At 38.0% G+C, this 15,573-nt stretch overlaps 1 protein-coding gene across 3 annotated transcripts; it reads right to left on the reverse strand.

Annotated features, from left to right (window-relative positions):
• Positions 1–5,811: 5,811 nt before the first annotated feature.
• Positions 5,812–9,102, reverse strand: LOC103708046 (Histone superfamily protein). Of its 3 annotated transcripts, none has more exons than XM_008792802.6 (4): positions 8,885–9,102; positions 8,728–8,799; positions 6,478–6,561; positions 5,812–6,182 (listed from the first exon to the last, which is right to left on the reverse strand). In XM_008792802.6, the coding sequence occupies exons 1-4, from the start codon at positions 9,015–9,017 to the stop codon at positions 6,055–6,057; spliced, it is 417 nt and encodes a 138-aa protein (XP_008791024.4). In that variant the 5' UTR covers positions 9,018–9,102; the 3' UTR covers positions 5,812–6,054. The 3 variants fall into 3 exon arrangements, with proteins under 3 accessions (XP_008791024.4, XP_008791023.4, XP_008791025.4); XM_008792801.6 differs by having other exon boundaries at positions 6,478–6,558; positions 8,722–8,799; XM_008792803.6 differs by having other exon boundaries at positions 6,478–6,558; positions 8,885–9,091.
• Between the last annotated feature and the right edge of the window lie 6,471 nt (positions 9,103–15,573).

Here is a 15,573-nt window from a genome sequence, read left to right on the forward strand (position 1 = left end):
TTCCAAATGGATAAATGAAGAGAGACCAAGAAATCAATAGAGTTCCACATAATTGTTAATAAGTGAACTTAACGCCTAGTTTTGCTGGCCAACAACAATTAGGTTTGAAATGTCCAACTAGCCCACATCATGCAATTATCCTTAATCAATTCCAGTCAGTAAATTTTTCAGGAATCAAGTCCGCCCGCTTGCCTACATAACTAGTATGGGGAAGTGTCCGCAATTAAATAGGAAACATGAGATGCTAAAAGATTTCAACCGAGGGTTAATTTGTACAATTGGGCATAGGATAGGACAAACAAACATCATCCACCCATTTCTTTCAAAAGAGTAGGAACCACAAGTGATTTTTCTCTCTTTTGTCCCATCATATTGACTCTTCTCTTCGTTCACGTCATCGCCCGCAAACGCTGATGGAGACAATGTCAATTATTTTATTTTTTAAATTCTAATATGCAGCCACGTCCAAAAGTCATTGTACAATAATTTTTTTTGGATAAGAATCTAATAATAACAAAGACTTTGAGACGGTCATAAATTCTAATTACAGATTAAAAGGACAACCTCGACCAATGTGGTTACTTATTAAAACTCTAGAACTCTTATTTTTTCTTTTGTCTTTCCCTTTTCTTTCAAAAACCGTGTTTCCAATGTAAGAGCTACCATATGAAGTTTGGTTTTCCCTCTTGAAAAAAAAAACAAGAGTGTCAATCAATTGTGCATGAATTATCCCTAAGATATTTTAGCATTGAGGAAAGAGTGTATGATGACTTTATTGATTGGTAAAATATTTGTATCTTTCCCTCTTCTAAAAGGAAGCTCCTACATAAGTAGTAAGCAAATCTAGACATAATTCCCAATAAATTGAACACAAACCTAGCGATTTCATATGTAGCATGGCGATCGGTTGAAATCACCCGGAATACTATAAAAATGAGAATATGGATATAAAATTGCTAGTTTAGTTTTTAAATTTTTTTTTCCAAAAAAATATAAATTTCCAAGTCATTTCTTAATTTGAATGTACAACTCTATCAATAACCAAAATCATCCATTTGGACATAAAATCAATTAGGTCATTAGTTTGGTACTCTTTTATTTCCATTTCCATTCAAGTTGAACGCCATTGAGTTAGACCTACCAAAAAGAAAAATGAGGGCCCACTTAATCTAACAAATATTATTCAGCATCCAAAAGAAGATAGCATGGAATGTGTCGTGAAGGGAAAAAACAATATAGTTTAACCCTTATGATCGAAGTTGTCACCTCCTTAAATTCCCGTGCTAAAGAATTTACATGAGCTGGTTTCCTCCAATGTTCTATTAATTTTAGATTCATATCCTAAAAATTAATTCAAAAAGTTTGGTTTTAATCTGCATGTAGCTACAAAATTCACTTAGAAAAATTTCTATCTTTTGTCAGACTACCACAAAACATGGTATATATTAGATTATCCTCATTTGCTTTAACATTAATTGAAAATGTTACAAAAACTTGTAAATTGAAATCATTTAAGAATCATGACTTGTCATGCTTATAATATTTTTTTTTACCAAATGTGTAATATTAAGTTGCAGGTATAAATATTGCTTGGCCATATTTTATGTGTCCTCATTTGCTGTAACATTAATTGAAAATGTTACAAAAACTTGTAAATTGAAATCACTTTACGAATCATGACTTGTCATGCTTATCATATTTTTTTTACCAAATGTGTAATATTAAGTTGCAGGTATAAATATTGTTTGGTCATATTTTATATATGTGAGAGAGGAAGCTCCCCTCCCTTTCCTATGAACATATGCTATCCTTCATTGGATGTGCGATTTTTTTTATTAAAAAAAACACGAGCTGTCATTTCTGGATTTGTTAAGTTTTCCTAAATTGAAGGAAATAATTAATTTGTTTAATAAAAATCATTTTACCTATATTAACTCCAAGGCTAACAATGGAAAAATTCAAAGTACTCTAAGAGTTCTATTTAATTTTAGAGATAAGCTCATAACCTCTCCTCCTTGCAATGCACCCCACCCTCCCCTAAAAAAAAAATTTAAAAAAATATCAGGCATAGGCAATCCTCCAGATCATCTCATAGCTAAGAAGCACAACCTTGCCTCCAAGAATGGGTTACATATATCCCAAGTAGCATAGTTAACTAGTGCTAACCTTGTGCAAATGTTATGTTAATCGGGCATGTATTAGCTTTGGTTTTTCAAGTGTATGCACTACAATTTAAAAATTACATGATAATTAACCTATAATTTAGGGGACATATCATTTACTGGCCAAAATATATAGTTCTATATTATATTAAAAATATTGGTATCAAAATTGTGTATGTTTTTTTTTAAATACCGAACAAAGCATTTCACTTGTTTTATGATATATATCTTAATGCCTCTCAATTTAGGGGTGCAAATGGGCTGGGTTGGACTGGGTTACGAATGACCCCGACCTGACTCGGTTCCTTGTTTGAGTTCTAATTTTGGATCTAAACCCAACTCAATAGAAAATCAAGTCAGGTCGAGTCAGATCCACGGCTACAATTTTTGACCCAACGGATCATTCAGGTCGAATCGGGTCCATATATAATCCGGTTCCAACCCAAAAAATTCAAGTCCGGTTCGGATCAGGGCCGAACCCCATTCAACTTTACAAAATAAATTCAGACCCGAATGTATTTGACACAGAGACGTAGTAACAAAGAATCAAGACCATAACAATCTTCAAGTGTTGCAAAGACTAAAAAATTCATCTTATTTTCTGGATAATTTTTTTAAAACCGCTATTATCACATTTCTCAGTATGTTTCGAGAAATTGCAGCCCCAATTGAAAAAGAAAGAAAAAAATAGGAAAAAGTAAAAAGAAAAAAAATCCAAACTTTCAACTGGAAAAGAAAAAAAGAATCGAAGGATCTCAAGAAAAGTTGCTGTACCTGATCACAAACAACTCCTTCAGCGCGTCCATGGTCTCCAGCGGCCCCTTGTACCTACTCTGCACCTCCATCTCCCCGGATTCCTCCCCATCTAATACTGATCTTGCCGCCGAGCAATCACTGTTTCACCCATCGACGAGCTGCATGACTCCTCCTCCTGCCCTTTTTCCGCCCCCTTTCCCACCATCTCCTCCTCTGGCAGATCGATCCGCCGCCGCTCTGGCGACTTGTAGATCGAGAAGCACCAGACCCCCTGCCAAACCCCGACCCTCCGATCCCATTCCGCCTCTCCAGCGCGATTGACATCCCTCCGATTGCCCAAACAATCCTTGCAACGAACTTAAACTTGATTAAACCCTCCACCAAGGTCCATCGAATAGTCCTCCGATCCTCCTAGCGCCAAATAACAATTCCTCTTGGCGAGAAAGAAGACTCCATTCAAATGGGTCCGGTCAGAATTTAGTAAATCCAGACTCAACCCAGAAAATGGCATGGGTCCGATTTTAGAACCTGACCCGACCCCAAGAGTCTTTTAAATCAGATCGGATTGGATCTAAGTAGGTCAGGCCGGGTTGGGTCACGAGTCAACCCAACCCATTTGCAGCCTTACCTCTCATTGATTTAGACTACTAAAAAAGAAAAGAAAAAATATTTTGAATTATTTTTGAAAACCAAACTTGATAAAAATATAGAAAGATTACTTCTGGATTAAATCATATTTATAGAGTATTACTTATTAAAATTGTATTAAAAATTGATTTGAAAGAATATGATCTATATAAGGAAAGATTTTGGATTGATGCTAAAAACTTAATCTGATAAAAATATGAAATTATTTCTTCAAATAAAATTCTATTTATTAAGAATTACTTTTAGATAAATAATATTTTTACTGAAGTAATTTCTTATAATATGAGTAAAATGGAACTTAAAGTTTCATTCCATTTGTTTCCCTCAAAAATATATTCCATGTGCTTGATTGCTAATAAATGTAATTCACAAGTTCTACCAGCTAGGTAGTATGTAAACCTCAATGCTCCTCCTCCCATACGCTCATCCATCTCTGCCATCCCTTCCACTTTTTTAAAAAAGACTTGTATTTTTTAATTTTAGTTAAAGTGCTTACTTGTTTACATCCTTAAAAGTTCCCTTACACATCACAATATTGATTCCTTATAGTTTCATTTAATTTTTCCTTTACTTATAATATTTCCATTTATAAACAATTTTTTTTTTTTTAATACCTTCACAAAACTAGCAAATTTGCATGCACTTTGTACATTTTAGAAAAATAATAAGCATAACATACCTGGAGACTAATGTTTTTTTATTAGTTTATTTAAAATCTATAAAAAAATATAATATTATGCAAATAAAATATAGTAATTGAATAAATAAATGTGAACATAAAACAAAAGTAGAAAAATTGTGATATTCAATAGCTTCTTAATATTCCTATTACACACATATACACGCGATTGCATCTTCTTTCCTCATATATTAGGATAGTTAATTATACTTTTGTTGGTATTTTTATATTTTAGGAAAAAAGGGATATATTTTAGAATCTTGGTAAGTATTTTTTTCATCCAATTAGTTGAAGATGGAATTTATAAAAGAGCACTTCCAAATTCAAAAATAGTCACCTTTAATATGGTGCAATTTATGATGATCTTTTCAGTCTAAATTTGCATCTACATCTGCCTATAAACTAGTATAAGAAATGTGAAACTTGGATCAAGAAAAGTATTAAATTGACTGCGCAAAGGGTGGTGGACAAGTGATATTTCTATAGAAACAACAAAACTGGCTCTAGCAATGTTACCAACTGCAATGTCAATCAACTACTTAAAATTTTCATGATAGTATACTACCAGTTGGGCATCAATATCCCCTGCAGCAAGTATACAACTTAGAATCGAGCTTGAGTACCTTGATGAACCAGTAGGTCAAGTTGCTGCAGCTCAAGCCTGAGAGTGATATGCCTGCGTCCTGAGCTGTCGCAGCCACATGAGATATGGGCTTCTCAACGACAAAACTGGAGCACACTGTTGGTTGACCTGCAAGTTAGTCGAGCTACATGCTTCCAATGGGTCCTATTTTATGAGTATAAGAAGAAAGAATAATCTCTGATTTTAGTAAAATGATGAAACCATTACATAGGGGAAGGGAGAAAATAAGGGAAAAGGAGCAAGAAAGATATGGATAGAGGAACCGAGATTAAAGAAGCTACATGAAAGAGGATAGGAGCCTGATCCTCACTTTTGATTAGCTGGTTCAAAGCTAAAGCCACTAGTGGACCTTGTTAATCAGGCTTTAGGCCAGGATCAGATTCAGAATCAGGCCAAAATTTTGAAAAAAATTTAGGCCTCGCTCTAGCCTGAAGTCCGAAATTTTTTCAGGCCGAGCCTGGACTGCATAGAAACCTGACCTGGCCTGGCTTGATTCCGATGTTACATCCCAATAAATGCTTGGTGTGGAGAGGAAGGTGTAGAAGTCCATGGGGGCATTCCTGAAGATGGAGTCATTGGGTATAAGTTGACTAGATGTATTTGGTGAGGTGGTAATTGAAGAAAAGGTGTTGAATGGTCTCCAAATGTGTATCGCAGAGAGGGCAGGATGGTGGTGTAGGCCATTAGAAACTATATATGTTAGGGGAGAATACATGAAAAAAAAGAAGGAAAACAAAGATGACCTTTTGAAAAGAAAAAAAATCACCACCATCAATGTAAATAGAACATTTACATTTAAACCCTAAATGAATCAGAGCCTCAAGGAAATATGGCATCTCTCCTATAATAATAAACTGCAATCTTTCTCTAGAATGAAAAGTAAATTAAATATCTAACAATAAAATGTTCTTTTTCCCCCAATGTAGTAAAAGCTTATGGGTTTTTTGATATCACATAGATCAACTTTCAACTGATATAACAAGTATTACACAAGTAGTGAATTCTTATGGTTATCTGAACCTGAATAACAGAATATAGGAACAAAACTACTGCCATTAACCACAAGGCAAGGAGCAAGTGCATATCTTTCTGCAGCTAAGCACTTTGACACTAGAATTACCAATTACCTCCCTCAGCTGCACAATAAATAGCAGAAGATTTTCCAATCAACTGGGAATTGCCTTATCTTCCTTTTTTGAAGATTTCTTTCTCTTCCTTTCAGTCTGAGGCCCTTTCCCTTTCAATTCTTGAGAAAATGACCTCAATAAGCCAGTCAAGTGTTTATTTCTATGTGCTGAAACCATATAAAACAAAAAGTTATGCACCTGAAAATTTAAACTTGAGTATATTTGTAATGAATAAAAAAAATACAACTATACTACAACACTGAACTTGATTTGGAGCAGCCGTTAATAATAATACAAATTTAGTAAATACTGCTTATCAGACAGTAGTATACAAAAATTTAACACTATGTAATTGCCACTGACACAGTGATCACAATAAGATCAATTATTTTAGTAAATGATTGAGAGCAATTACCAGTAGAGTGGTCACGGAAAGAGACTATCTTCATGTGATTAAATTACCTGATAATATAATATCTTCCATGTTTACAGATTTGCGACCAGCATGCTGTGCAAACAGCTCGACATCTCTTGCCAACTGCTCTGCTTTTTCAAGAGAAAAAGAAATAAAGATAGAATTTATTTTATATAGATTCATTCCTGAAATCAGTTAAGAATTCATCTTAAAAATAATTTGTTTAACTTAATCTTATAGTGTATGTTGTTTCCACAGAAAAACAGATTCTGACATAAAATGGTGAAAGGAAAAAAAGCAACTCTACACTAGTATGAAGGAAAACAAAAAGAACTGCTGTTTAACCTAAAATTTATACATACGGCCATGAGGCAAATAATTGTTGAGCCTCTACTAAAAGAGTTGAGAATCAGAAATCTGGGTTAACACAGGCCGACCTAACTGTATTTTGCTTTGTCAAGTTCTATGATTGATCAATACTTAGCATGAGTGAATGGACAGCCAAACACTAGCACATGAGCAGCAAAGTAGTTCCCAGAACTAATTGCAGTTTAGGCTGCAACATGGACTTCGACAGTATCTCTTGCAGTTATTGAATTTAAAAAGGAAGCGAAGCCATGATCAAGGCATCTCCAACACTCCAACAACTATCTATAACTTCTATACAGAGTTTCCATGTAGCAAACTTTTCCATGAATCTCTTTTATCTCGATTCTTCGATGTGATGACCATTCCACCCTGATTAATCCCCTATTTTTTACCTAGTTATCCTTGTAAAATCAATCTTGTTGGTTTGTTTTACTCACTCCAAGTTATTACTTCCCCTTTTGCTTCTTTTTTTTTGTATTATTTGCATCCTATTAGAAATCGTGCAGTCCTCAGGGAAGCCCGAGCTTGTCTTCTGATAGACCGAAACCGTTGATTGATCTGCTCAATCTAGCATACTAGAGACCAAACTGATTATCATTTTCGTTTCCTAGGAAAGAAATGCAAATTATTGTAAGTTTGTGAGGTTGACTGCACATAAAGTCAAAATCCAGGTTTTGAATGTTGAAGATGCCAGGCTGTTTCAATAATAAACTGCCATCCTTTTATTCTTCTCTCTTGGTACCCTTCTCTCTATTCTCTTCCTACTTCCCATTCTCCTCTTTCTTATTCAAATGTGTTGTTTAGTTTGGACAATATTTAAACCTAAACTGGAGTCCTCGACTCTCTTATTTTTCATTTTTTGTCACTTCAAACTTGAAATTGAGCTCTTTTAAGGTGTCATCAACTAACATTATGTCATTGCATATTAATGATCTCAAGGATTTTTTTGGATATGCATAACAGGATTGATAGTAAATGACAAGTATAACAATGCTAGATAGGTCATTATGTCATCAATTAGCATGAATACCCATGACAAATGAAAGTAGCACTCACCAATATCTTCGTCCTAAATACTTAAAATGGTAATTACTCCCTAGTTCTATCCAAAATTAACCAATTGAGATGCCTTTTTATGACTATCCATCAACAACCAATGACAACTCTTCATATCCTATAATACATTCATACTAACCTTTTAAATATATATGCAAACAAGGGACATTTTCATCAAGGCTAGCATATGATAATAGCCAGCTGCCACAAACTAATTTCAAAAGTCTAATTCTAAGAGTAGTCCTAATATAGCAAGATCCTTGTCGTCTAAAAAATACTCAGCCATTAGTTAAGTCCATTGTCTGAAATATATTCAACATTTGATGACCCAAACAGTGACCCGATAACTCTAAAAGCTTGGAAATTCTAGAAGAATAAGACTATCTACTAATCATGTTCATAAACATGTTCCCAATGTACAGAAGATCTCTAAATCTAGTCACATCAATATACAGAAAACATTCTTCTTAATCCTCCATAGGTCGGTCCAGAAAATAAAATGACATTCAGATACATATCCACTATGTTTTCTGCGATATATATCCCCCCATTTCAACTCAAAATTTGTAATATTAGCCATATGTCCAGCTAATCTAAGAAATGTCTACTAGAAAACTAGAAAATCTAGCAAAACCATTCAGTGATATATGAAATTAAAAGAAAAGTTTTTTTTTCTTTTACCAGGATTAATCCAAGGAAACAAGAAGGGGCCCAAACAGGGGTTAGGGTTTTACTTCTAATTTAACTAAAAATCTGCAGCAGTTCTCAAATCTACAGCTGATATGACACAAAAAATTAGAAACCCTAACAATGCAATCAATGTAAATTAAAAAAAAAGACACTCAAATTAGGGTTAGGATTCGGGCCTTCACCGGTGTACTTGAAAGCTAGATCGGCGACACACGCCACCACGGGCTCCGAGGCCTCCATGTCGAGTTTCTTCGCTGTTCAAAGGGGATTCAGATCAAGTGTAACAAATAATCCGAAGGAAACTGAGGAGGAGAGAAAAGGGGGGCGAACGATACGAACCCTCGGCGTTGGCGATGGAGATGACGGAGAGGCGGAAGCGATCTCGGAGGAGCTCCGTCCTCTCCTCCGCCTCCTCGTCCTTCTCGATGCCCCCGCCACCACCAACACCGCCGTCGACGTCGCCGCCGTCCATGGAGGCAGGACCTCACCGCTTTCCCTTCTCCTCGATGGTATTGGTTGGTTACTTGGCGCGAAAAGTATTTTGTGGGGAGATTGACGGCGGAGATCGTTTGAATTACCGCCTGATGGATGGGCCTTATTTTCCTTTGGGCTGCCTTTGGAAGGCGGGAAAGGGATTGTGGCTTTTCACTCCGGGACGTCATCTGGACTAGTCTAGCAACCATTCCCCAATTGTTGCACTGCTTACTTTCTCTTGACTTGGCAGGATATACTCAATTTTAATTTATTAAAAATAAAATACCGCTTTGACTAAAAAAAAAAAGGAATAGTGGCTTTTTTCGAATAGGTTTTGGTTAATTCGGATAGGTTATACTTTATTCGAATAACTTTGTGGTTAGTTGCGAAATAAAAAATTTCTGGAGTAGATGACAAGTTTATCTTTGCAAATGCTAGGGAAAAAAAATAGAAATAAGTTAGTAAAATGAACCATCAATCAAGCTTGGTGAAAGAGTGCACGATATTGCCATAATAAAAAAGTAAGAAGAAACTCCCCTTTTTATATAGAATTAGAGGAAAAGATCCCGTTTGCTTATTCTTTTTTTTCAGTAATTTTTATTTATTAATAGAGGCGACTTGATTTTTTTTTTCAAAAAAAGCTTCTAAGAAAAAAGATATTGCTTAAAATAAAAAAATGCTGCGATCTGATGAATTGACCCCCTACTAGTTGTGTCACCCCACGATAGCTTCGCACCTTCATTAGTGACTCTACGAAATTTATCTCTTGGGATAATACTACTTGGCAAGCGAATAGAGTTATCTTGTCTAATATGGTCGAATACATTTTATTCAGATAAAGTTATCTAACAAGCAGTTTTGGCTGTTTAGGTTATCCAACTCAAAATGGTGCAATGTGTCATCGGTGGGTGGACTATTATTTGAAGATTTACTCGAAGAATATTTTTGAATTGCTGGCTAAATTATGGAAGACCTTTTTTTTATTTTTCATTTTAACCTAAAAAATTCTAGCCAGTATTATGATGATTTAGTTGTTGCATCCACTTTCATTATTTTTTTATTAATTAGATAATGCTAACCTATTGAGTATGAGTTTTTCATATCCTTCATGAAGACAATCACAAGGCGCAAGTGTGATTTCAATTTGCTCAAGTATGAATTTATAAGAATATGTTGAGTTGCCAGAGATCTTGAGTCAAGGTGTTGGATGATGTATTTTGAAATATTTGGCTTCGATAATTATAGAGTTCTTGAATATTGAATGTCTATTTCTTTGTACCAACTATAAAGCCAAGGGTTTTTGTGTCATTGTTTGGTATATGCTCGCCATATTTGAAAATCCTTGCTTTAGCTATTATTAATAAGTACGCTTTTTTTGCTTGCATGTTTTTAGGACTTCAATTCAATTCTTTTACTTTACCTAACTATCTATGATAAAATTATGATAAGCTTCCTTTTCAACCAATCAAATACAAAACTCCATTATTGTTCTAGATAAGCTCATCACTCTATACGATGCCCCCTCTCCCCATTCTCTCTCTCTAAATATGAAAAAAAATTGTGGCGGCATGCTAATGCCAAGGTTCTACATATGAGCCTCATATAAGCAGGGAGGGATTGTAAGTGTGAGAACCCGTGCGGGCGTGTATTTAGTCTCACATCGGTTATTCGTTGGGTAAATCTTGGGTACTTATACAGGATCAAGGAACCCATATAATATCTTCTGGCTAGCCATTTTGGGTGAGGTCCTGAGTTGTTTCAAATGGTATCAGAGCGAACTCGGCCCGTGACCTATGTGGACTGGGGGACACTGCAGCACGGATCCATTGGGGCTGACCACGGGCCAATAGTGGTGTTTGTGATTAGATTTGAATAGATATGAACCCTTAGCCTGACGAGGATGTCAGGGCTTGAACGGAGAAAGTATGTGAGAACCTGTGCGGGCGTGTGTTTAGTCCCACATCGGTTATTAGCTAGGTAGATCTTGGGTATTTATATAGGATCAAGGAACCCAAATAATATCTTCCGGCTAGCTATTTTTGGTGAGGTCCTGGGTTGTTTCAGTAAGCAACAAATCTAATTAGCTGTTTGGTGTACATAGCCATGCATTGGATTAGCCGCACACCAGAGATGTGTCCCATGGTAACCCTTCTCTACTATATTGTTTTGTAAAGATCATTTTTGTGTATTTATTTACTATCCTCATCATATTATTATTTTGCAACTATGATTCTGTATTGTGTAAAACATATACTATTGGAATTTTAATTTTCTTTTGAAAGGGTTGAAATTTTTAAATAGAAAAGTTCTCTTTTTGAAAAGGTTCAAATTCTTAAAATCCATTCTTAAGAAATCCACATCGGATATTTAAGTGCATATATATTTGAATTTATTCATGTCCAATAGTTCCATATTCAGTTCGGTTTTGGAGATGATGGTCTAGCAATCATACAAACACGCGCTTGCTTCCTCGATGGCTCAACTCGACCGGTCTTGTTGTGCGTATGCATTGTGGCATACATGATGCATATGCACGCACATCGTTGGTGTGTTTTGCCGCACGTCCCAATCAGATTTAATACATATTTAACTTTATATTCATATCGTAAACACTATGGATTTCAAAATACTGATTTTAATTTTGAATTTGAATGGCCTAACTCTCGATTGATTCGTACATTATAATGTATATTTTATGGATCTTATCATGCGCACGATGTCGAGCCTTTATGAGGCACCAGCTCAAGTGGGTCATTAATATCTTTGTTAAGAGATCAATTGAGTTCTAAATCTTGGGTCTCAAATATAACAAAATCTGAAATAGATCAACCTTTGTGCTATGACCTCCAGAGCTAAGCCTCCACTAGCCTTTCGCACTTTCACATTTCTCATTCAATTTCTTTCTCTTCCCAAAATTTTCATTTATTTTTTTCTTATTCCTTTTTTGCTTTTCTTACTGAGGCAACTTAAAAAATCCATTGGGTTAGAACTTCACATGATTATGCTTGTGATAGGATGCCTCAAGCTAAGCCCAATTCATTGTAACATAGAGACAATCTTACCATATACTTGCATGGGAAGATTGAAATTCATAGAGCAGTATCTTCACATTCCTTATTCCTAGGCCCTAGCATGCCTTCCAAATCTCTTTTATTATTTAATTTTAACATTACCTATAAATCTCTTTGCAATTATATATAAATTTATTTGTGTTTCTAGGATTAGCATCGCACATCTCTTGACTATCACAAATAGTAGAAACTTCTCTCTTTCTATCTCTCCACCCCCCCCCCCCCCCCCCCCCCCCCCACACTCTTTGGACCCCTAGTGAAAGGAGTAGCCCTAAATAGTTGAGAGAGAGAGAAAGAGAGTGGTGGAAAGGAGTAGCCCTAAATAGTTGAGAGAGAGAGAGAGAGAGAGAGAGAGATAGAGAGTGGTGGAAAGGAGTAGCCCTAAATTTTACTAGCATAAACTTTTACTTAAGGTGGCAGCTTCATGATAGCTCTAAAGTTTCCACTAGTGAATGTCCCTAAACTTTTTTTCCTTCAACCATTTGACATCAACTATTCCTACCAATAATCAAATTTATGAATAAACAACTGCGAACATATCCAACAAAGAAAAGGAGATAACGTTCTCACTCTAGTGCAGAAAAAAGTTTGACCAAGGTTAACAGATAACGTTCTTCACATGTATAATATATTGCATTTCATAACAGCTTGGGTTCTACTCTTGTCACTCTTTACCTTGTCCAATATGTTCATGCAAATCCCTACAAGTACAAAACTAGAGCAGATCCTCCTCCACCAAGAGAGTGGTGCCTTCACCACTGAACCAAAGGGTCATTGGCAATGCCAACTTTTGATTTGAATATTTAAAGTAGGAGGATATGGTTCCTTCAATGCCATTCTTTAACCAATGTAATTGGGTAAACTGGCATCCATCTTTCCAAATCCTCTGTTAACCATACCCAGCTCCATGGAATTGGGTGGCTCTAATCCTCCCATTAAAAGCTATCAACTGTAGCCACCAAGATAGCAGATGGGTTTTGTCACGCCCCCGCCTCTGCGAGGCACGTGAGGCACCCAGTGCCCACGTGGGGGCCACATGAGGGGGGAACACGGGGCTCCCCTGCCAGATATTGTCCGGTTCTGGGGCTTCACGCAAGCGTCCTTCACCCCTCCCCGGTTTTGTTTTCCACCCAAAACGCGTCTGCAGGATTTGGAGACACCCGCCTCATATGCCCAGGCTCTGGAACGAGTCTTTCCGATGTGGGACTATTGGGCCTCACACCCTTCCCACCATCGGACAAGAGTCGTCCTCGGCTCTGATACCAAATGTCACGCCCCCGCCTCTGCGAGGCACGTGAGGCACCTAGTGCCCACGTGGGGGCCACATGAGGGGGGAACACGGGGCTCCCCTGCCAGATATTGTCCGGTTCTGGGGCTTCACGCAAGCGTCCTTCACCCCTCCCCGATTTTGTTTTCCACCCAAAACGCGTCTGCAGGATTTGGAGACACCCGCCTCATATGCCCAGGCTCTGGAACGAGTCTTTCCGATGCAGGATTTGGAGTCCCACATCGGAAAGACTCGTTCTAGAGCCTGGGCATATGAGGCGGGTGTCTCCTAATCCTGCAGACGCGTTTTGGGTGGAAAATAAAACCGGGGAGAGGTGAAGGACGCTTGCGTGAAGCCCCGGAACCGGACAATATCTGGCAGGGGAGCCCCGCAGTCCCCCCCTCATGTGGCCCCCACGTGGGCACTGGGTGCCTCACGTGCTCCGCAGAAGCGGGGGCGTGACATTTGGTATCAGAGCCGAGGACGGCTCTTGTCCGATGGTGGGAAGGGTGTGAGGCCCAATAGTCCCACATCGGAAAGACTCGTTCCAGAGCCTGGGCATATGAGGCGGGTGTCTCCAAATCCTGCAGACGCGTTTTAGGTGGAAAACAAAACCGGGGAGGGGTGAAGGACGCTTGCGTGAAGCCCCAGAACCGGACAATATCTGGCAGGGGAGCCCCGTGTTCCCCCCTCATGTGGCCCCCACGTGGGCACTAGGTGCCTCACGTGCCTCGCAGAGGCGGGGGCGTGACAGGTTTTAACTTGACCCACGGCTATCATTCCAAATCAAACATATATGATCCCCTCACACTACATTTATAGGGTACCTCAGCACCCATGGAAGAACCCCACACACCTTGCTATGTTATTATATTTGGTGCAGGAGGGAATCACATCTTACATCCAAACTCCCTTAAAACAGTGCGTGCCATTATTGGAGGATAAGGATTCTTGTGTCCCATATACGCACAAGGAAAAGACTCGAATGATTAGTCCATAAAGGTCGCCATCTTAAATTCTCCAATTACAAGCAAATCTTAGGGCACCCACTAAACCCGACCCCATAATTTTGTATATATCTTCTTTCATATTATGTCGAAATATATCGATGACCGACATGTTACATTGGATGACATCGACTCCCCATGGCTTTAGATTCTATGCAAATCTACTTGTAAGATTTCCTACAACTAGAAGCATGTGTTATTCATTGCCATGTGTCCGGTTCATCAATCACATATACTATGCAAGGTTGATAGTTATAGGTCATATTAGACCGCAATTCAACACCTACCAATTTTCGTTGATATAACCACATTGCAGAACATTAGCGAGCTAGTATGCCTGGATTTGGCTCCAACCTCGACTTAATTTGATTCAACCAGGATCTAGTTACGAACGCAGGATTAGTTCCATTCATCAAATGATCGGTTTATATATCCAATTTAAATTATGCTGGACTCAACAAGATATTCAATTGAATCCAAATTTATAGATAGTGCCAAATGGGTTTGGACCTTACTTCATCCATTTGCACCCTTGTTGTTGTAGTTTCTAAAATAAGGGTTGTAGGAGATCATAGAAGCAACCTCCCTCAAAAAGAATATCAGACCATTGTAGCTAGAGATGCTAATTAATGAGGAAGGTCCCCCTCCCATCATCCAATAATCAAACCCTTGTATAGATCATCAAACCTCATGTCATTTGACATCAATTTGAGGCACCATGGTACCTTCTGTGGGCCGAAAGGGCAAGCTCATTGGCCCGGGAAAGGCAAAGGGTCCCCCAAGGATATGGACATGAAAGAAACGTAGAGAGTGATAAGAAATCGGACCCAACGCCCCGGCGGCCGGTGCGGTCTTGGGCGCGTCAGCCCGGGCCCGAGCCGTCCCCGGCCCCGCCCCACCCACTCTTTGGACCTCTCCCTTCACAAGGAGACTGTGACCACCCTAGTGATTCCAATCACCCCAGGGGTCAAGTGTTCCCTGACAAGCCTAGTTAGCCCTCCCTCTTGCCCAAGAGGCATGAGGAATTTGTCTGTTCATGTGGAGTTGAATCATGTTTATGGTCACCACTAGTGAAGTGAGCCAAGCCCATCTTTGAACATATCATAGTTAGATTCTTAGTCTAGTCATGTAGAGAGTTGAATTAGCACTCAACTATGATCCAAGTTTATGTACCTTGGATACATTGTTATGGTCTAAGACAATTTGTTT

The sequence above is a fragment of the Phoenix dactylifera genome, chromosome 4 (genome assembly GCF_051530095.1).
Source record: "Phoenix dactylifera cultivar Ajwa chromosome 4, Ajwa_hap1_PhDact_Kaust_v1.1, whole genome shotgun sequence".
Taxonomy (NCBI): Eukaryota; Viridiplantae; Streptophyta; class Magnoliopsida; order Arecales; family Arecaceae; genus Phoenix; species Phoenix dactylifera.